The sequence below is a fragment of the Sceloporus occidentalis genome, unplaced genomic scaffold (assembly GCF_023333645.1).
Source record: "Sceloporus occidentalis isolate IW3139 unplaced genomic scaffold, rSceOcc1.0.p SCAF_1, whole genome shotgun sequence".
In the NCBI taxonomy this organism is placed as follows: domain Eukaryota; kingdom Metazoa; phylum Chordata; class Lepidosauria; order Squamata; family Phrynosomatidae; genus Sceloporus; species Sceloporus occidentalis.
In genome coordinates this window covers 66,883,716-66,906,808 of record NW_028316981.1, presented here as the reverse complement: position 1 = coordinate 66,906,808, position 23,093 = coordinate 66,883,716, and the positions used below count along the sequence as shown (strand labels likewise).

The window sequence follows — 23,093 nt, the reverse complement described above, 5'->3', positions numbered from 1 at the left end:
TCCCCTAAAATCCTATTATTAGTTCCAATTATAGCAGAGCCATTGAATCAGTTGGAATTATCTGTATGTTGGCCTACCATTCCACAATTGATTGAATGGCTAAACTTTAATAATGACTAACCAGTAGGATTCCAGCTGTCAGATTCTATTCACAGCCCCTTTCTATCTCTCTGAAGATAACAAATAAAAATTAAAACATTCTGCTCCATGATTCTCACATTGTACTTTCAGACAGATAATAATGTTCAGGAGAACAACCTAAATCCAACATAGCACTGGTGCTGCAGAACATCCTTCCCTTCACTCTTCCCTGCAGAACTCAGTCCTACTTGAAAACCAGCTTCTGAGGATTTCCTATCTGCATTGGGTTTTATGAGGTGCATGGAAACTGCAGTGAGGAGACGAGGTATCCCCTCTCAATTTTACTGGAGGAAGGACATCCCCAGTTGGATTTGTGTTGTAATACACCAAAATAAAGTAGAAACTATAGTTTCAGAGGAGCAATTGCATCAATGGCCTGAAACAGACAGGCTAAAAAGAGTGGCTTCCAGCCACTTTGGGGTCATGGCATTTAGATGATGCACACCCCCAAAATGGCCAGAAGCTACAGCGAGGCCACCCCAAGCCGGAAAAAGCTGGCCTAAAAAAAGAGTCTATTTAAATCAACTCTTGGCTGGCGCAGCTTGGGACTATGGAGGCAGCCCACTTCAGGAACTGGCTGTGTGGTCACTGTGGTCCCAGCCCGATCCTTCATGGCTGTCTGTTTCACCCCATAGTGAACCTTCAAAATTAAAGGTGCAGTGAACAGATCCTCTTTTGCACTGGTGCTAAGGCTCCTTTGGAGGCAATGCTAAATCTGAGAGCTGTTGTAAAGTTGCTTGTGCTACACTGATGTCCATGTTTTGCATTGTTCCAGATTTATTGATTTACATTATTACTATTCAGTTCTTCATTTGCACATTTTAAATTTTAATCCTTATGGATGCCAAGGCAATGTCCAAATGTAATTAAAATGATAAGGTATTGGCCTATGCTATCATAATGAAAACACAATAAAGGCAGCAAATGCAATAATATACAGAAATCCAGGCAATTAAAATGCCCCCCCACACACACCAAAATTGAACTGACACTGAAAAAATTGTAGGCTTCATACAGAGGTTGGGTATGTAAGGGTATGTAACTAAAACTGTAATATATTGCATATTTTTGGAGCAATTCAGTGATCATTCTTGTAGGTCATTCTTTGCAAGCAATAAGTAACATAATACATTAATAATTCAGTACTTTCAACATTATATTGTTATATTTAATTTATTTTTTTAAGTTCTGTAAGCCCATTACAACAGTATATCCCTGATACTGTGGAATGGCAAAAAAATTTAACATTTTCCTTCTTTCTTTATAACCAAAAATATAAGCTGTGTTGTAATCATGAAGTGTGGCTTTCCTATTTGATTAAAAATGCTCCAGAAATCTTTCTGGAAGTGCTTATTTTAGGGAAACAAAACAAAAAGGGAGCTGCTGTCACTGAAGCCAGCTGGGTATTGGGCAGTGAATATCCCCCTTTTCTTTGAATGTGACATGATCAAGCTACAGAAACATATGTGGTAACTAAACAAATTCTAGAAATGTAGCTATATTTGACTGTTAATCAAATTTTATACAGAATTAGTTAACATTTCAAGGCACTTATGGTAACTAAACACAACCCTGTGAGTTTACTGAGGACCAGTGTGATGTAGTGGTTGAGTGTTGGACTGTGACTCAAGATACCAGAGCTCAAATCTTCAATCAGCCATGGAAACCCACTGGGTAACCTTGGGTAAGTCACCCTCTCTCAGCCTCAGAAAAAAGTAAAGGCCACCACCCTCTGAACAAATCTTGTCAAGAAAACCCTGTGGTAAGTTTGTCTTAGGGCCACCATAAGTCAGAAATTAGTTGAAGGCACACAACAACAACAAATGAGATTTATCCATATGCCATTCAAAGAGGAGGTAGTAAGGGTTGATCCCTCCAATCCTGCACTACCACCATCCCCATTTGCTTTTCTCCATTCCTTTCCAAGTCAGCAAAGGATTGATTCTTGGAAGATGAATTGAAGCACCTAGACCAGGCTCTACAGGCTAATGGCTATTCCAGTTCAGGTATCAGAAGGGCTGCAAGACCCAGAAAAACCCAGAGGAGTGAAGACAAGCAACCACCCAAAGGGAAGATATTTCTACCATACATCAAAGGAGTCACAGACAGAATAGGCAAAGTGGTGAAGAAGCACAACCTCCAAATGATTTATAAACTGTTCAAGAAAATCCAGCAAATGCTATTTTCAGCAAAGGACAAGAGAGAGCCTCTCACAGCCGCAGAAGTTTACCGCATAGCATGCAGCTGTGGACAAGTCTACATAGGGACCACCAAACGCAGTGTCCAAACACGAATCAAGGAACATGAGAGACACTGCAGACGGGGTCAGCCAGAAAAATCAGCAGTAGCAGAACATATTACAAACCATCCTGGGCACAAAATGCTGTTTGAAAACACTGAAATTCTGGACCATGCCAACAACTATCAGGTCAGAATGCACAGGGAAGCCATTGAAATCCACAAACATCTGGACAACTTCAACAGGAAAGAAGAAACCCTCAAAATAAATAAAGTTTGGCTACCAGTCCTGAAGGACACCAAAACCAGGACTCAGCAAATGCAAATGAGAAACTACTCAGGGTCAGGGGCTTTCCCAGCAAACAATGATCACCAATTAGCAGACACTAATCCTCTTTTGTATATCCTCCTACCCTGAGGAGATCATCAACAACAGAACAATACACAGATTAACATGGGAATCACTCCTGCCTTTCCAGGTCACACAGTATACATATATCCACTCTCTTCCATGTTAGCATTCTCTGACGATGCCAGCCACAGATGCTGGGGAAACCTCAGGAATAAACTCTTAATAGAGCATGGCCACATAGCCTGAAAAACCCACAAAAAACTATGGATGCTGGCCATAAAAGCCTTCGACTCCACATCAGCAAGAATAGGTCAAGCACAGGTTTGTGGCTGAATTGTTAACTAAAGATCCACAAAGAGATTAATTCATGTTTTGTCTCACTATTCAGCAGATGACTCAATTGTAACAGAGAATAACCAACATGATTTCCTCCAAGTGTCAGGTAGAACAAGTTTTGGGATGATTCAGTAAAGATTCTGTAGTGCAGCGGTTCCCAATCTCTGGGTCGCGACGCCTTTAGGGGTTGAATGACCCTTTCACAGGGGTCGCCTAAGAGTCTTGGCCCCCTGCCCCACCACCCCAAGGATTCCTGGCAGCCTGCAGGAAAGGGCCAGGAGGAGGTGGAGGAAAGGCAATTGTTCACCTCTCAAGGCCAGGGAAACCAAATATCCTCCTTTCCCTAGGACGAATCCTACATTTTAACCTTGTCTCTGAGGGGTCTCAGAGGAATTGCAAAATGTCCTCCATTTCCACCGAGACCCTTCCTCTGCAACTACACCCGAAAGTTAAGCATTAGGGAGGGAAGCAGGCAGGCGGAGTCCTAGCTGGGAGCCATTGGCGAGGAGAAGCCTCTGAGGCAGGCAAGCAGAAGAAGCGGCGGGAGAGAAAGAAGGGCCCCGGGCTGGGTTGGGCTGCTGGGGCTCATTGGGGATACAGCCTGTCTGTGCTTTGCCTCAGCTGGGTGGGGGGGGCAGGGGACAAGAAGGTAAAAACAGAGCATCGCCACTGCCTGCTTCCCCTCTATCTCAGAGAAGTGGGCCAGGCAGCCCAGTTGGGGCCCAAGAGTGCCTGGCTCAGGGGCACCGTCTGAGGGAGGACTCCCCCTCAGTCCTTTCCTCCTTGTGCTGCGCTGGGGGCTGTGGAGCTGGTGACATTGTACCTTGGGGAGGTCTGGTGCTGATGCAGCTGCCTCCTCGTGCTTGGATTGAAGCATGCAGTGGGCGCCAGCATTACACACACACACACACACACACACACACACACACACACACCCATTCCCATGTTTTTTGTTGTTGCGTGCCTTCAAGTTCTTCTGGACTTTTGACAACCCTAAGGTGACCCTATCCATGCGGGGTTTCTTGGCAAGATTTCTTTGAAAGAAGTTTGACATTGCCTTCCCTTGAGGCTGAGAGAGTGTGACTTGCCCATGGTCAACCAATGGGTTTCATGGCAGAACAGGGAATCAAACCAAGGTCTCCATCCAGGGAGACAGCCAAAGGGCCCAGCACTGTGGGGCTACCGAAAAGTCCCCACCCCCCAGCATCACAGCAACAGCCTGGCAACAGCCTGACAACCAGTATGGCTGCCTCAGCAAGGCCCATGGGGCAAAAGCCCCACACCAGCAGCTTGAGCTGGAAGGGGCTGGAGGAGGAGGCTCAGTCGGTGCCCTCATTGTCGGCACCAGCCTTTGCTCTGTGGCGATGGAGGAATCTTTCCTCCCCCACTTCTGTGACTGTAAGCTTGCTCCCTTCCCCTCCCTCTTTGCTCCCTCCTCCTCCCCCTCCCGCTCTTCCCTCAGCAGAGGAGGTAAAGTTTGCCAGGCTGCGTTTTGGGCACTGCCAGCTCTGTCACCTCCCTACCCATGTGGATGGCTGCATCCTGATGTGTAGGGTGGCGAAGTGCTCTTGTTGTTGTTCTGTGCCTTCAAGTTGTTTCTGGCTTATGGCGACCCTAAGGGAAGCCTGTTGCCATGATTTATTTAAAATTGGTTTTGCCAGTGTCTCCCTGTGAGGCAGAGAGAATGTGACTTGCCTAAAACCACTCAAAGGGTTTCCATGGCCAAGCGGCAATTCAAACCCTGGTCTTCAATTCACAAATCACACTGGGCAAAATTTGCTCAGAGAGAGGTTACCATTGCCTTCCCCGTGGCTGAGAGAGTGTGACTTGCCTAAGGTTTCATAGCAGAGCAGGGAATCAAACCCAGGTCTCCAGAGTCCTAGTCCAACTTTCAAACCACTTGTGTGTCTTCAAGTCCTTTACAACTAAGACAACTTTACTGGGTCTTCTTGGAAAGTTTCTTCAAAGAGGGGTTGGCATTACCATCCTCTGAGGCTGAGAGAGTGTGACCTGCCCAGGGCCACTTACTTGGCCACAAATTGTACATACCCCAGAATGTATCACCCAATATATTGGCAGCCCTTCCCCCCAAAACTTTCTCATTTCCCTCCAACCATTTCATTGCTGGGAGATGAAAATAATTTTAAAGCATTTTATATCTTGACTATTTTTTTAAAAAGTAAGGTCCAAAACACACTGCAGGAATAATCCATTTTGAGACCACTTTAACTGCCCTAGCTCAGTGCTAGGGAACATGGGAGCTGTAGTTTCTTGTGGCCCCAGAACTCTGACAGGGAAGGCTAAATGTCTCACAAATGACATTTCCCAGGATTCCTTAGCATTGAACCAGGGCAGTTAAACTGGCCTCAAACTGGATTATTTCTGCAGTATGTTTTCAACCTAAATGGCCAATATACTGTTACCATTATTCAGTTTTGTAGCTGTTGTTATAAATTGGAAAGACATAGAGTGCAAACTACTCAATATATTTCTCTTCTGAAGTGAGATGTGCTTTTCCAGCTGACTCTCACCTCTAAGGAGGGGGCTGCCAGGAGGATGAGGGAGGGCAGTGCCATAGGGGGGCATCAGGAGGTTTCTTGTGCATTTCTATTTATATATTTTGTGAATTTATATTATTGTTTTTAGCTTTTATTTTGTAATGTCACCTACATTTTTCTTGAATGTCCTACATTTGGTGGTTTCTTTCCCTCCATTCTGGTTATGACATCTGGTCTCTCTGCTCAAGGCTCCTCCACCGCTTGGCCTTCTCCCAAGAAAGAGCAGGGTGACAGCAGCGGAGGATGGAATTAATAGTATTCATATTCATAATTAATAATTAGTCATTAACAATAATTAATGAGAAATTATTAATAATTGGTTATTGATAATAATTAAATATTTATTAATTAATCAGATATTTACATTATGATTCATAACAGTAGCAAAATTACAGTTATGAGGTAGCAACAAAAATAATTTTATGGTTGGGGGTCACCACAATATGAGGAACTGTATTAAAGGGTCAGGGCATTAGAAAGGTTGGGAACCACTGCTGTAGTGCCTTGATCAAGTTTTCCATAAATGGGTTTCATGGTTCAGCATACTTTTCTGGATTTTGGATTTGGTACTACAGCCATCCCTTTTCTTCCTCTGTGCACTGAAGGTTTTGATTCCTTTTTATGAACACATCATTTTGAAGCTTCATGCAGATCCACTGCATCCTTGAGAAAGTGAAATATTATACACATACACACACTATTCCTCATTAACTTTAATGAAATATCCTATTTTAGACATAAGTGAATTTTGGGGGTTTGCTGAGAAGAATCGGAAAATCTAGTTTCATAAAGTTTCTTTCTTAACTGCCCATCCTGCTAAGGCTACATGGGGTTACGCATCAGCAGTAAAGAGTTTATCAAACTGATTTACTCCTAGAAATAGTTCTTGTGCCTTGATCCTGCAGTCACTGTGCTTCTTTTAAGATACTTGGATCTTGCTAATATTTGGCAAATAAATGATCAGCGCCATAATCTTCCTACACTGCTGCAAGTGCTAATGGCCAACAGTTGATTTCGGGTGTGGAAATATCTCTTCCAAAATACTTTTGTTTAAAAAACTCATTGGCATATTTCCTCCCTTTAAAAAATTAATTGTCCTTTGTTTCCTACTAGGGAAGTGTTTGAGACTGCTCAAGATCTCAAACAGTACTTGCTTCATTTTCAAAAGTAGTTTGTCATGCCATGGAGGAGTGGAGGTGGAGGACTATGCAAGAAGTACAGTTCTAAAACTCTCATGGCATGGAGTAGATGTTTTGTTATTCTCTGTATCTTGACCAATATTTTATTGAATATACATTAAGCCACGTTAGTTTTAGTTATACAGTCCTCCCTCCATTCTCATGGTCTTCGGACTTGTGTGCGAAGGACATATGGAGGGGGAAAGAATGGGGTGCATGCCCCCCGTATGCCTCCACATGCACCCATGCCTATATTCAAACCAACGGGTATTGAATATAAGCAAAACTTCGTTTTTGCAAGGCAGTCCTGAACGGATCCCCTGCAAAAAGGGAGAGGCAACTGTGTATGTTTTCACTTGCCCCAGATGGTATTTGGCTTTCTAAAAGCTCATACTCTGTCAAAATGTTTTACCTATAAACTTCTCTCATTGATGAGTACATAATCTTTGAGATATAATCATCTATATTTGATTCATCTTGACAGTAGTAAAGAGATTTAACCTTCTGTTGCAAATTCAATGTGAACTTAATGGTACTTCTAAACACACACTTTCACCTTTCAGTAGCATCTGAGAATAGTCTAGCACTAAGCATTGTATTATGAAGTTTTCACAGATAATTTACTACCAAACTGAAGAAATTGCTGTATTTGAGAAATATTTTGGTAATCATAAAGGCTCCTCTAGCCAAGAGTATTGCAATTAGCTAATTGGGATTTTGTTTGTTTTGTTTATTTGTTTTAAATTTAACTTTGAACAGCTGACATCTATGACATAGCTGACATCTGTGACATATCATATACTGATATTGGCAGTCTTCAAATTTCCAAAAACAATTTGCCATGAAGTATGGAAGTTTTTGACTGACATAATAGATTGCTGGGTGCACAGAAGCAGCTTCACAGTTTTGTTTTGCCTTTTTAAATTGTAGCCATAGCTTTTATAGCACCAATTAACAGCTGGTCAGTAATATAGATTATATGTTTTTAGATATATTTTACCGAATAGTTCAGTAAATCAGGACACTGTCCTGAAGTGGTTGGGGCAAGTTATTGAAAATGAATATTTATGAAGCAATGTCACAGTATTATGATAAAATAGACTACAGTGTTCCATATTTGGAACAGTATGTACAATTTTGTTTATTTCATCTTAAAAATAATAGCACAGATACTTCAAACAGTACAGAAGATTACTACACTACAGTGAAATTTGGTTTGTGTCTTTTTCATTTAGAAAAAAAGTAATGGGAGAAATGATAACTGTTTATAAAGTTATACATGCCATGGAGAATATTCCCTCTGTACCTGCCCCTGTAATGCTAGAAAGTCAGGATCATCAAATGAAACTGATTTAAAGTAGATTCAGGAAAACAGGGAGCACCCAACCTCCCAGGATTAGAATACAGTCTTCCAGATCTCTCGTGAAGATCCAGAACAACTGGGGACTTAAAAAAACCCATGATAAGAGGGGCATATCCTGGATTGGGCACTGAACAGCTCAGATATCATCCAGTCTGTTTGTGCCAGACGTGGATTGGTTCCTGCATCATTCAGTCTCCTTGCCAAGAGGATAGGGGGAGGCCTATACAAACAGGGCCCCTGTGGCATTCCCTTTCTCTCATCCTCTCACCTAACCCACAAATTTATTGTCAGTATAAAATAGAGGAGGGAAGGAATTATGTGCCCTGTCATCTGTTCCTTAGATGAAAGGAAAGCTATTACAGTGGTACCTCGGGATACGAAATACCCAGGTTACGAAATTTTCGGGATACGAAAAAATCCCATTGGAAAACATTGTTCCGGGTTACGAATGTTTTTTCGGGTTACGAAAAAACTTTTGGTGCTTTTCGGCGCTATTTTACACGGAATCGCGGCTTTTCCCCATTAGCGCCTATGGCAATTCGGCTTACGAAGGCTTTTCGGGTTACGAAAGCGGCCGCGGAACGAATTAATTTCGTAACCCGAGGCACCACTGTATTGTAGTCAGAGCGTGCCTGGCCCAAATTCATTAAAACTTTCAACAACAGATTTAAAATAAATTGTTTTATAAGATACCTAAACCATTAATTTGTAGATTAACAGTTAACATTTCACTTCATTTTAATTTGCTATTATAGCAGGCAATTTCAAACTATTGACAGTTTGAGTCTACTTTAAATATTCTTAAATGGGTTTTTCATTTAATGGTTTAAAATTAATTATTTATATTAGAGATTAATGAACTGAATTGATTTTATATTTTTTCCTTCATGTGCCCTCCTAACCTGCAGCAAATTCAATAATTCATTACTACATGGTTAACTTAGAAGTACTGGTACCAAGGCAATTGCAAGTACAACAGCTTCATCTAAAACTTGACCTTTGATGAATTCATGGAATTTTAATGCCTTCTGCTCTTTCTACCCTCTTAAACAATTCAGGAAGGTTATTGTTATATTCACTAATCCAATGAGCAAAAGATGTCAGTGATTTGTGATTTTCCTCAATTCTTCTTTGTTGCCCCCTGAAGAGAGTTTTTAGTAACAGTGAACTTCTCCTACAAGGAAGCCATATGACTATTTCATTTAGTGAAGCCATTGAAGTTCTGTATTACTATGAAATACAAATACAGTCAACCATCCACATTTTCAGGGATTAGAGGAGCAGAACCACTTCAAAACTGGAAAAACTGCAAATATCTCCACCCCCCTCCCCAAACCTTAACTCTTAATAGTTAATGTAAGCCACCTGGTTCTACCTTTGGAATGAAGGAGCAGAAGTGTCTTTGAGACCCTTTTCTGGTGCTTGTACTCTTTCATTCCAAAGGCAGAATCCAATGGCTGGCAGGCTTCCCTGCCTCCAAGGAGCATAGCTGCCATCCCTTTCACCTTTGGAACCAATGAGGGGAACAGATTCCCTTTGCTCTTTCCAAAGGCAGAATCTGATGGCTAGCAGGCTCCGTCTCCTCCGGGAAATACAGGCCCGTTACAGATGGGCATAAAGTACGGACTGGGTCCGTACTAGGGTTAGAATGGGGCGTCCCTTCCAGATGCCCCAACTCTAATATGGACCGAGTCCGTACAAAATGGCGGCACCCATTCCACATGGGGGCCGCCATCTTGACGCCGCCATTGGTGCCTCGCGGCGTCATAACTGCACCGCAAAGAGAAGCGCCATTTTGGCGCTTCTTATTTGCAGCGGGGAGGAGCCGCGCGGTTTGGATGCTGGGGCTCCTCTGCACTGCAACCAGCAGTGGCGCGAGACCACCCATTTTGGGCAATCTGTAACGCACCACTGTTGTTGCTCCATGTGCTTTTGGAAGGGGTGAGTGGGACAGAAAGGCATAAGATATTATTTTAGTTAATACTGAAAAGTGTCCTATGCTTGCACTCTAAAACAAGAAGAAAAAGCCATCATAGTAACATACAAAAAACTGAAAAATAAATTAGAAACAATTCACATATGTTAGCTGTCTGATTCAAGGACCTAAATACCCTAAAGATATTAAACCTTGGTTAGTACTTGGATGGGAGATTACTAAAGAATGTCAGGTACTGTAGTCTATATTTTAGAGGAAGGGGCTGACAAAAAACACTGCTAAGTATTCTTTGCCCAAGAAAAACATTTTAAATTCATGTGAACACCATAAATCAGTGGTTCTCAACCTTTGGTCCTCTAGATTTTTTTTAAATTTCAACTCCCAGAATTCCTGAACAATGAACATACTGACTGGGATTTCTTGGAATTGAAGACCAAAACATCTGGAGGCCCAAAGGTTGAGAACCACTGCATAAATTGATAAGTGACTTGAAGGGACAGAGAGAGAAAGCTGTCTGGAGCCGGATTCTTAAAAGCCTTTTTACATGTCCTTGCTACTTCTTTCCTCAGAGTAACTTCATGAGGTGGCTTTCTGGGGATGGAGAGCATGGGAGCAGTGAATTGCACTGTTTCCCTCCTCCTCTGAAGACCTCTGCTGATTCTGTCTTGCCACCTTTTCTTATAGTTTAACTTGCCCCACATGTAATCCTTCCTCTCACTTCATGCCTTTGCTGTATTCCACTGTCTTATTCTTTGCACTCTTCTGCTGCATCTCCTATCCCCCTACCCTCCTTCTCTCACTTTGTGACAACACATCTTCCTCTCTTGCACCTTGCATCATGCCACTCTTTTCACTGGTCCTCTCCCCTTTTCTCCTCTCCTTTCCTTTCCTTTCCCTCCCTTGGCTGACTCTCTTTGCCCTCCTACTCTCACCTTATGGCCTAGCAATGTGCCACCCTCTTGCTTCTTATGCTCTGCTGTTTGCACTGCTTATTCTCCCATTTCTCCTAATCCATCCCTTGCCTCACATCACACCCTCAAAGAACACTCTTCCCTTGCTTCTTGTGCTTGGCTGCTCACTTTCCCATCTCTCCTACTCCCTTCCTCACGCATCTTACAACCTCACAGTGTCTGCAGGGGCTAAAGAGTTACAGTATTTTTTTTAATGAAAGCTTGCAATCTGGGCCAAATATTGGTCAAAACAGGCACTCAGTGCCATGCCTAGAATCTGGGTGGCATGCCTAGAATGTTCAATATAGCAACTCTACTTGAGAGGCTTTATGAAAGAGACTGTGCCACTGTACAAACAGAAGCACACTTCTGGATTTCAGCCATCTTTATCTTGCATAAGAATCTTATTCTGTCAGGAAAAGCTCTTTTGGACATGGAGAAGCCTTGTGCTCCTGAATGAATATAATTTCTTCTGAATGCGCTTAGGAATAGCTGTCGACAAGCACGAACAGGTATTACAGAATTCCCAGAGCTTACAGAGAATTTATGAGAAGGGAGGGGGAAGGAGATACTTCTCCTGGTTGACTATGATGATAATAGGAAGAAGAATATACTCGTAAAAGAAAGTTAAGAACCTTTTCTTTCCCGTCGCTTTGACAAATGTAATTTTTGCAACTTCATGTAGCTTTCCAAATTAGGTATAACTGGAGTGTCTGACAACTTCATCTCTAGAATTAATTTATAAGCAAATATCCTTACAGATTTCTAAAAGATAAAACAATATTGCTGTTTCATTTTCTTTATTATTGATGTGTTTTGTACTTGTAGGTTTGGGTGGATGCTGGAACACAGATATTTTTCTCCTATGCCATCTGTCTGGGATGCTTGACAGCCCTAGGGAGCTACAACAACTATAACAATAACTGTTACAGGTAAGATGCAGATACTATAGCTATTATCTGCTCTTCTGTTAGGTTAGGGCCAGGTCTAGCAAATATGAATCTATGTGCAGAACTACTTGCAGAAAATACAGACAGGACTAGTGTAGTTAAACTCAGAGATCTATTCACTCACATGTGTGCACACATTAGTACATATGGGCACATTGTCTGAATGTAATGATGGGAAACATTCAAACATGCATGACCCCTCACCATGTGCTGGGCTGGCTGAGGCTGCTGGGAGTTTTCCAGAGGGCCATAAATGGCCTGCCCCTGATTTAGGCTGTTGAGGACTAAGATAATCATACAATAGATAGACAATTTGAAGTCAAAGGCTTTCACTGCCAGCATCCATAGTTTCTTATTATTATTATTATTATTAACCTTTATTTATAAAGCGCTGTACATTTACACAGCGCTGTACATACAATCTTTTTAATTAGACGGTTCCCTGCCCTCAGGCTTACAATCTAAAAAGACATGACATAAAAGGAGAAGGGAAAGGTGGTGGGGCTAGTAGGCTAATACATATAAAGTACATAGCAATACAGGAAATGGTTCGATAAAACAGGCATCAAAAGAACATCAAATAGCAAGCAACAGTTATGCAATGCCTGGGAAGGCTTCTCTGAACAGGATGGTCTTCAACTCTGTTTTGAAGCTGGTTAAAGAAGTGATGGCTCTTGCTCACGGGGGAAGAAGGTTCCAGGAGTGAGGGGCAGCAAGTGAAAAGGGGCGAATCCGAGATGGGGCAGAGGAAATCCTGGGCTGGGACAGCAGACCTTGACTACCAGAACGGAGGGCCCTGGTGGGAAGGTGAGGAGAAAGAAGGTCTGATAAGTAAGGAGGGGCCAGCCCATGGAGGGCTTTAAACGTCGACAGCAGAAGCTTGTACTGAATATGGAAAGGGAGGGGGAGCCAGTGAAGGGATGCCAACACAGGAGAGATGTGGTCAGAGCGTTGGGCGGATGTGATAATGCATGCAGCTGAATGCTGGACAGAGATTAAAGGACGGAGGTGAGAAAGAGGAAGCCCAGCCAGGAGGACGTTACAGTAATCAAGTTGTGAGATCACTAGGGCATGGACCAGGATCTTGGCAGTAACAATAATTATTTCTATCCCGCTTTTTGCCAGGCAATCAAAGCGGCATACAACAGGTTAAAATACATCCATATATACATAATACCACCCTCCTTAAAACAAGATTAAACAAGAGACATATGGTCTGATTTTAGCAATATTGTACAAAAAGAATCGACAAGCCTTGGCTGTGGTTTGGATCTGAGGGATACACGGCAGAGAAGAATCAAAGATGAAACCAAGACTGCGGGCTTGCTGGACTGGCTGAATAGAAATGTTGTCCACAGAGACAGAAAAGGAGTGTTGAAGGGTGGGCTTAGGAGGAAAGACAAGAAGCTCCGTCTTGGACATGTTGAGCTTCAAACGCCGATGGCGCATCCACTGCGAGACAGCTGTGAGACATGATGAAACTTGCTGTTCAAGCCTTGGAGAAAGGTCGGGGGTGGAAAGATACAACTGGGTGTCATCGGCATACAGATTCTTGTGGGTTTTCGGGCTATGTGTCTATGTTCTGTAAGTATTTATTCCTGATGTTGCACCTGTATCTGTGGCTGACATCTTCATAGTATGCTGGCACGGAGGTGTGTGTGATATATATATTGTGTGACCCTTGGTTGAGAGGAAGTGATTTACATGTGTGTGCTGGTCTGTTGGGGAATGGCAAGGTCTCAGGGTGGGAAGATATGTGAGGAAGATTTGTGTCTATTTAATTAGAGATCCATTGTCTGCTGGGAAACACCCTGACCCTGGGTGATTTTCATTTGCATGTGCTAGATTTTGATTTGGTGTTGGTGAATTTTGCCATTCACCACCACACCAACACCCAACACTTCCTTTCAACCAAGGTTCACACAGTATATATCCCACACACCTCCATGTCACCATTCTCTGAAGATGCCAGCCACAGATGCAGGCAAAACATCAGGAATAAATACTTCCAGAACACAACCACGTAGCCTGAAAAACCCACAAAAAACAATTAGACAATTTTAACTCATTTTTAATAATTTGTTGTAAATTGTAATTAGACTTTTTAGTTCTCTTATCAATTAAATTTATGAAGATAAAAGTTCATTTGTAAAAAAAATGTGCTGATGTTTGAAGGATGTAGTAAGTAGTAATTAGTAAGCTGTTTATTCAGTCATTGACTAGTATAGAATATAATAAATATATGATAATAAAATAATAATTGTACAGTACAGTTATTAGAACAGGATTCAAAAAACAAACATCAGAATCCCACTCCACCAGCTATCGTCAGTTGTCACCAGCCAGTTGGGGGCGCGTTTTGCACATAATATAAAATAATTTTGCTACCTTAAGTACATCATTTGGGTCCTGATTGTCCAACAGATATCGTAAATAAAAGGTATCAGTATGTCTAGGATATTTGATTAAAAGAGGGGTAATCAGCTGATGGTGAATAAAAAGAACATGAGCTGTAATTTCTATAACACCGGCATCACAAGAGCAAAACCGAGATTCATAGGGTATTTACCTGTATTTCCCTTCTAATACTGCTGTTGGGAGAACATTAAATCAAGCTAGTGATTGAAGGATGTATGTACATGCAGTGTACATCTTAAGATCCTGTGGAGCAGATTTGGGGGATGATGGGAGTTGCAGGGGACAGGAAAGGAAGGAAATCCCCCACCTCCATTGATTAGTGAAAGACCAGTCACATAACACTGAATGTAACCTACTATAACCAGCACATGTATTTTGATTTCTCATCATTTTAGCAAATGACCTAATTCAGAAGCTGTCTCCTTATCTTTTGAAGTTCTATAGCAGACTCTGTCATGGATACTAGAACTACATGATTTAAATATCAGTGTCATACTGGTGGGATGTCATGATTTTTGCACTGCTTCACAAATTGTTCATTCCTCAGCAACAAATGATAAATTAGAGTGCTAGTTGTTTATTATTACATATGAAATTATATTAAAAACCATATATTTGGGGCTGAAATCAAACTGTTCTTTGAAGAAAGTTGATTGTCTAGGTGCAAAATAGATGTTAATGGAGAGAACAAGAGCAAAGCCTGTTTCATAAACATTTTAGCCATAACAGCTGGGAACTGCTGTGTAGATATTAATTTTATATTCACCAGAGAGAATTTGAGAACGGAGTATTGGCTCCCCCTAGTGTAAACTCTAATGCTATCCACTCCCATAGTTGTAAAGCAGATCCCAGAATCATAAATCTGGAAGTGGTGCTAATGCCATTTCAATTCACCTTAATTTCTTCTCTTTTATTATCCTAAATTAGCCTTTATTAATTTTCCCCTTAAGGCTGCTATTGTATGAAATTAAATTAGTTGATTCTGGATCAGTTAGTCTGTGTATGATTTTTGTTCTTTAAAAATCACATTATTAAAATAACCTGTAAGTTTATAATCATAATGTCCATATATTGCTAAAGTTGACCAAACACAATATTGAACATCTTTTGGGATCATTAAAAACAAAATTTTAAAAATTAGATATTTTGCAAAAATGAACCTTTTATATCAGAGTACAGTATCAGATTGCCTTAATATTTAATTTATTTTTCGCTAACTAAATTAGAACATTGATATTAGCACAGTGAGGCTTCTGGAAGGAAGTTTTTAAGTTTATGTGTTTGTGTGTGTATGAACATCGATGGTCCTGGAGAAAGAAAGAAGTATCAAGGTTATCCTCAGGCCATAGAGATGACCAATAACCAGCTAGCCTATCTACTCATTCTAGTTTCTACAACTATAAATGTAGCAGGCAATTTCCATAATAACAAGGAGGATCTCTATGGATAACTCCCAAAATATAGACATCCCATGTAAATGGGCAGTAAATTATTATTCGGTTTAAAAAGATGGTCCATGTTGGCCATAAAACAAAATCCAAAATCCATATTGTGCTGACAGCTTCTTTTTAAAAAAATCCAAAAAGAAGATATAGATATACATGTCAAAGGAAGCGGTTATTGTTGTGAAATGTAAATCTGAAATGTTGTTGCTATCCTTTATTGACTTTGTTCCAAGTGACTTCACAGCCTTGCTTTTGTAGGAGGCAGAGTCTGAATTTCTGTCTTCAGAGTCTCTCTCTCTCTCTCAAACCCCCCCCCCCAAAAAAAAAACTAGACATAGGCCTCTAGATTACAGGCCAGCATAGTATCATTGTTTGAATATTGGACTAGGATTCTGGAGAACAGGATTCAAATCCCTGCTCAGCCATAGAAACCCATTAGGGCAAGTTGCATACCTTCAGCCCTAGAGGAAGGCAATGGCAATCCCCCTCTGAACAAATCTTACCAGGAAAACCCCCAATAAAGTTGCCATAGGTTGGAAATACCTTGAAGACACACACCACCAGCAGTAACAACAACAACAACAGGCCTCTGACTCTATCAACATCACTTTTCTTTTCTTGCATGATTTTTACCCTCTTGTCTGATGAAGACACCTGATGCAGAAGCCAGTGGCATTCAAAAGCTATTTTAAGCTTTCTGGCTGAACTAATAAAAGTGCTGACACAATGAGTATTATGGATTTTGTATAATTAATCTAATTCCAGTATCCCAACTAGAGTCTTCATTCCCACCCTCCAGGATCAGTGGTATATATTGGCCTGATTTGAATGATCAAATCCTGATTTAATAAACCAGGATTTGCATAAATACCTATGGGCAATCCCTTTGCTGCTGTATATGACAAATGTGGCCAGTATATTGCTTTAGATTTTGAATGCGTCCTGTCTACTTAAACCTAAGAGACTTTTCATAGCTAAATTATGTTCTCCCCAATTAAGTTGTAGCCTACAATTGTTATCACTTGTTGGACATATTTTACTAAATAATAAAATGCACAGCTTTCACTTTTATTTCGCGGCTGTTCGCTGTGTGACATTTCTCATCTGTTCTTTGGAAATAGATCTCAACAAATTGGGGAGGGGAGAGCTAGTTTATGCAAAAGCCAAGTATTACAGCTACTGCTTAGCTGTCTGAAAAAAGTGTTGAATGAATCTCATTAGGACCTGCAAGTTAGGGGTGAAACAGATGGGCAGGAAGCAGCAGCCAGTAGCCGCTCCTGGCCCAATTGGCCCGGGGCTGTAGCAAACACACAGCGCAGCCTGGGAGGCATCCAAATGGACTGCAGCAAGAAGCAGAAAATAGTCACTTCTTTTTGGCTGCCTTAGGCAGCCCCAATGCAACCCCAGGGTGGCTTCTGGGCACTCCAGGGGTGTGTGCAATGCCCCTGGAGTGGCTGGAAGCCACCCCGATCTGCCCATCTGTTTAGGGCTTTACTTAGTGAGTAAAACAAGCAAGGAAATCCTGTTTTTAAAAAGATGTTATAGTGACAGGGAGACTACATTTTGAATGTCCTTTCTTCAGACTTTGAGTTGAAGTGTTTTAGTTCCTGTTGTGGGAGTTGCTTAATCATTTGTGGAATCCACTGCTTTTCAAGGAAGTCTACATTTGGAGTGAAACAGACCACCCCAAAGGAGTGCCTTTAAGTCATTCCTTCCAAAGGTGGATTGGGGCCTTGGCAACCAAAATCCATGGCCCTAATCTGCCTTGAAGCTGGCTGAAGAAGGAGCAGCAAAGAGCCACTCCTTTTTCAGGTGGCTAAACGCTGGCTTTTCTAGGCCGCTGCAGCTGAAACCGGCTTTAAGGTGCTCTGGCAGCATGTAACACTGCACTGCCAGAGTGCCTGGAAGCTGGCCCTTATACAGGCAGCTGCTCAGCTTGAAGCTGGCTTCCAGGCATCTTGGGAGCGGGTGCGTCTGTATGCCATGTCCCCAAGACATCCTGAAGCTGGCTTTTTATGCCAGTGTGTTTTGCAAGTTTCTGTGTGTTTTTGCCAACCAGTACAGATATTCATTTGAAAGAATCCTGTGGAGTGAATTTATAAAACAAACCATAAATCTATCCTTTATCCATAGAGACTGCATTATGCTGTGTTGTTTGAACAGCGGCACAAGCTTTGTTGCTGGTTTTGCCATCTTTTCTGTCCTTGGCTTTATGGCATATGAACAGGGGGTGCCCATAGCAGAAGTTGCAGAATCAGGTATGTTGTAAAAATATGTTTCATATTAATCGCCTCTGGTTTAGGTCCTTTGGAATTAACATGGGGACTGAGTAGGATTTTTTTTTTCTTCAGTAGGGGAGATCTTTTAAAAAACTGAAAATCTTCTGTCAAATTCATATTCAGTTACCCGGTTGGACATTAGCTGAAGAAAAATTACATTTCCAAATTTAGGAGGGACAGTACTATTTAAAAAATAAAATCTTTGTTTTGGTGTTTCCATGTATTTTATAATAGTAGTTAGAATCTAGATACAGTACTTTATAGACTATACTATAGACTTTATAACTATAATATTTTTCTAGAACTAGGTGCTGGGACCTCAAAACTATTTATTTTATGGTTTGTTCATGACAAATTTGTAACCTGTGTACCTTCCAAAAATTTACCTCCCTTGGTACGTTTTTTATTCCCTTTCATAATTGGGTTCCCTTTCATGCATGTGTGGGAAAAGGAAAACATTGACCCACTACAGAGACACAGAAGAAAAAGGGAAATATTGACCCACTATAGCTACTATTTCTTGTTTTGTTGTATTGAGTTGCAGTAGATTTATTTCCAAAGGGTAAACAGGTGTCACAATGGGACCTTTGCATTCCTCTGCACCTGCAAACTCTTTGAAACTCTTTGAAAGACATGAATGCTATCCAAAGAACAGCCTGGAGACCAGAAAAAGGCTTTGCCCACGTTGGATGGAATGCAAATCTTCTGCAATTATTTGCAGACAATACTTTTGCATTTTCTTTTTTCTTGTATTTATTTATTGCATTTCTATGCCATCTTTCTCTTGGCGAGGGACCCAAGGATCGGTAAATGAGTCCATCGCCTCCATGAAGTTTGTTAGTCTATTGTCTTCATGAAGTTTGTAAGCCTACCAATATGAGTGTTTGAATAACTTTATTATTTGATTATAAAATAATACAATCATAGGAACAAGGACATGCGCATTGTATCAGATCAGATCATTGTTCTATCTAGCTTAGGGCTGTCCACATGGATAGACTGCAGCTGTCTGGGGTTTCAGAAAGGAGTTATTCGGATTCCTATCTGGAGATGTCAAATACTGAACCTAGGACCTTTTGCTTGTCCATAATCTGTGCTGGGGAGTGGGGTGGGGATGGGAAGAAATTTGTTCTATTTTTTCCATGGGTGAATTGTCAGTTTTTCAATTAAGAGATTTGGGAAGTTTGGAGAAGACCACAGGGGGAAACCATCTGATGATTTTATTTTATTTTAGCTTTAGGAATAAGTGAAGTTTTATTTTTTTTAGGAGGACAGAATTTTACAAATTAAGAGTAATTTAGCACAATTAGGGAATAGTAATGATTGCTGTAGGCATATAAAATTCACAAATCCAGATATATTTCTGCACCTGATAGATGCTACCATCTTCAAGAAAGGATTATTTTGAGGCTGCAGACTTTCATTTGTTCATGATGCTAGTACATTATTTCAATATTTTCAGTGTTGACTTAACGTGTACAGTCTGCCCTTCCTTTACGCAGGGGATCCATTCTGGACTCCCTGCATAAAGGGAATTCCGCCTATGCTCAAGCCCCATTTAAATTAATGGGGCTTGTGCAACTGGTGGCACACGTGCACCACAGGTACACACCCCATTATCCCTTATGAGACGTGCCGCCCCTTCTCCCAGCACGGCTTTCAGCGTATGCTGAAAGCTGTGTAAAGCATGCTCACATATGACACGTGTGCACTGTGTATTGAATATGCTTGAAGTGCAAATTTTAAAATATTATCTCCACAAGACCCTTTCTGTCCAAATGAACTTTATTTCATTTATATTGATAATCCTAATAATATTTCTTATCCACCTCTCTCAAGGCGAGGGACAAGAACAATTAACAGACACATCATGTCAGTTAAAACAAATCATTTAAAGTACACATCAATTTGATAGGACATCCATACAATTTATAAGGACAAGATAATACACATATTAAAACAATCCACATTTAAAATTGGCAATTTAAAAATCATCTGGGTAAACCTACTGGAAGAGACTGGTTTTTAATGATGTTTTGAATTCAGACAGCATATTCAGCTGTCTAACCTCTTCTGGCAGATCATTCCACAGTCTAGGGGTGGCTGTAGAAAATGTCCTCTGGCTGACAATTTCCAACCTAGTCCTGGCTGACTGGAGTATATGTCTGTCAAAGCACTTGAGCATATGGGGCAGATTATATGGGAGAACATGATCCTATAGGTAACCTAGACCCAAACCATGTAGGGCTTTAAAGGTAATAACCAACACTTTGAACTAATTGTCAGCCAGTGAAGTGATTTTAAGATCAGTGTGATGTGATCACTCCTGAATGTCCCAGTAATCAATCTGGAATCTGGTTTCCATGTTTGGAACTAGCTGAAGTTTCTGAAATTTCTGCTTTCATCCCCCCCCCCCCCCCCCAATCTTACTTATCATATGGTTGCAAACAGAGATACTTGCACTTAGGCAGCAGTTTGCAGGTTTTTTCTTTTAGGCTGCATCCACACTGGATAAATAATTCAGGTTGACACCACTTTAACTGCCATGGCTCCATGCTGTAGAATCCTGGGATTTGTATTTTGTTCTGGCACCAGAGCTCTCTGACAGAGAAGGCTAAATGTCTCACAAAACTACAGTTCCCAAAATTCCATAGCATTACACCATGGCAGTTAAGGTAGTGTCAACCGGATGAGTTTTGCAATGCAGATACAGCCTTAGTATTGTGCAATTAATGCTTTTGTGTTTTAAATTTCATTCATTCGCTAAATAACAGCCATGAAACCCACTGGGTGACCTTGGGCAAGTCACATGCTGTCAGCCTCAGAGGAAGGCAATAGCAAGGTGATTTATTGGACCACCCTAGTTGGGGCTAGCAGTTAGATTTAGGCCTGCATTATGAATAAAGTTTTTAAACTGTTGTTAAAGCAATAACATACTTATGGATTTGATGAAAATACATGGTGCATATTTCATCCCCTACTCTTTCATCCCCCCCTCCAAACAAAACCCTTACGCTTCAAAATTTTTGGAAATTTGACTTCCCTAAGGACACTTTGGACAATAGAAATAAGTGATGGAAACTGGAAATATAAGATGATTCTGCTTCTTCCTGCCCTTTCATTTTCTAGTGTCCAGAAGCATCCAGAACCATTGTAATTTATAACTAAATCAGTAAACCCTACTCTCCAGAAGCCATACAGTATATATTGTCTTTAGGCACTGGTCTAAAATGATTTTGCGATAGGTTCGTATTTGACACCTCACTTATCCATTTATATATCCATAAACTCTAAACCATCAACATGACAAAGTTACTTATAAAATATGAAATGAGAAAATTGTTACTGAAGTACATTTGTTTTCTTTTTTTTCAGGACCTGGACTTGCTTTTATTGCTTATCCAAAAGCTGTAACAATGATGCCTCTTTCTCCATTATGGGCAACATTATTTTTCATGATGCTCATATTCCTTGGATTAGATAGTCAGGTATGAATTGAAAGATAATTTTATATACACATAGCCTAATGTTATTGAATAGTTTTTCTGATGTGTTTACAGTAGTAGAGGCAAGTAGTAATCCAGAATGTCAGTCAGCTATATTTTTTTCCATTTTTTAGGAAAACAGAAATGATAAACAGGAGAACAGTTTACGTAGGTCACAAAATAAAAATAGCAGTAGTCATGGGAGTTCGTTTAAGGGATGCAGCAGGATGCAAAGAGAAATAAAATACATATTCCAAAAGCAAGATTTCATGTGTAAGAACCTAGTAGCTTTCATTCCCTCAGTCTCAAATTCCTATCCTTGTGTTATTTTGACTGAAAGTGTCCAACTTCTTATGTATAGCTAAAGTCTCTTCATGCTCTAGTTTATACTATAATCCTCAAATTATTTGTTCTAAGATTTTATATTTGGAACTGTTCCAATAAGGAAATCTGGAAATTTTAATGTGTGTGTGTATTTTAAGTGTTGCAAGCATTTTATAAGTTTAAGTAGTAGGGACAAATTTGCTGAATTTTAAGGTAGTGCTCTGCTTTTTTGGAAAACTTGATTGCTAGCTGGCGTCACACAGTGGCTAGGAAACTGAACTATGAATATGGAAATAATTAGGAACATATGAACAGACATACTAGATCAGACTGAAAGTCTATATAGGCAAGCATTCTGTTCAAACAAGGCCAACCGGTTACCTGAGATGTTCTCACAAGCACCATTGTTCTCACATTATTCTCCTGCTAAATGTTCTTTAGAAAGCCACTCTCTCTCATCTTCAGCCTACCCATTCCTGCATTCAAACTGTGTATAATGCAGGTGTACCTTACAAAGTTTTTATACGTATTTCAAAAAAAGTATATGTGAACTACATAAAAGTACCATAAAATGCTATAATGATGCTACTTAGCATTACATGGCTTCTTTATTTCATAAACAAAAATGGTATATCCCTGCTTCTAAGAATTGTACAGTCTCAGTATTGAGAATGGTAATATAGCAGGAGGAAAGGAAAGGGAGAGTCAAAAGTAATATAGTATTAATCAAAAGATATACAACAAAAGATGATCAGGACCTGAGCATGCATAGACCACCCTTTCCTAACAAGCATCCAAACAATTGTTTGATCTGTGATCAGCTGTTCTTTCGGATGATGTAACCCAGTCCTAGCTGTGGGACCAACCTGGAATCATACAGAAAAAGAGATTCCACTTAAACTTTAGGAAGAACTTCTTGATGGTATGAGCTGTTCAACAGTGGAATATGCTACCTCAGAGAGTGATATAGTCTCACTTCTTTGTAGGTTTTTAAAAAGAGGCTGGATGGCCATCTGTTGAGAGTGTTTGATTGTGTGTTCCTGCATAGCAGGGGGTTGGACTAGATGTCCCTTGTGGTCACTTCTAACTCTATGATTCTATAATTATATGATCCATTCATGCACACATTTTCCTTGAACG

General features: G+C 40.6%; 1 protein-coding gene across 3 annotated transcripts in view; it reads left to right on the top strand.

Annotated features, from left to right (window-relative positions):
• Window positions 1–23,093, top strand: part of LOC149321517 (sodium- and chloride-dependent GABA transporter 3) — a 156,382-nt gene that overhangs the window by 119,604 nt on the left and 13,685 nt on the right. For all 3 annotated transcript variants that reach the window (XM_089523509.1, XM_089523504.1, XM_089523515.1), the window contains exons 8-10: window positions 11,881–11,984; window positions 17,999–18,123; window positions 21,520–21,632. In XM_089523509.1, the coding sequence (XP_089379635.1) occupies window positions 11,881–11,984; window positions 17,999–18,123; window positions 21,520–21,632 (342 nt within the window). The remainder of the gene's footprint in view (window positions 1–11,880; window positions 11,985–17,998; window positions 18,124–21,519; window positions 21,633–23,093) is intronic.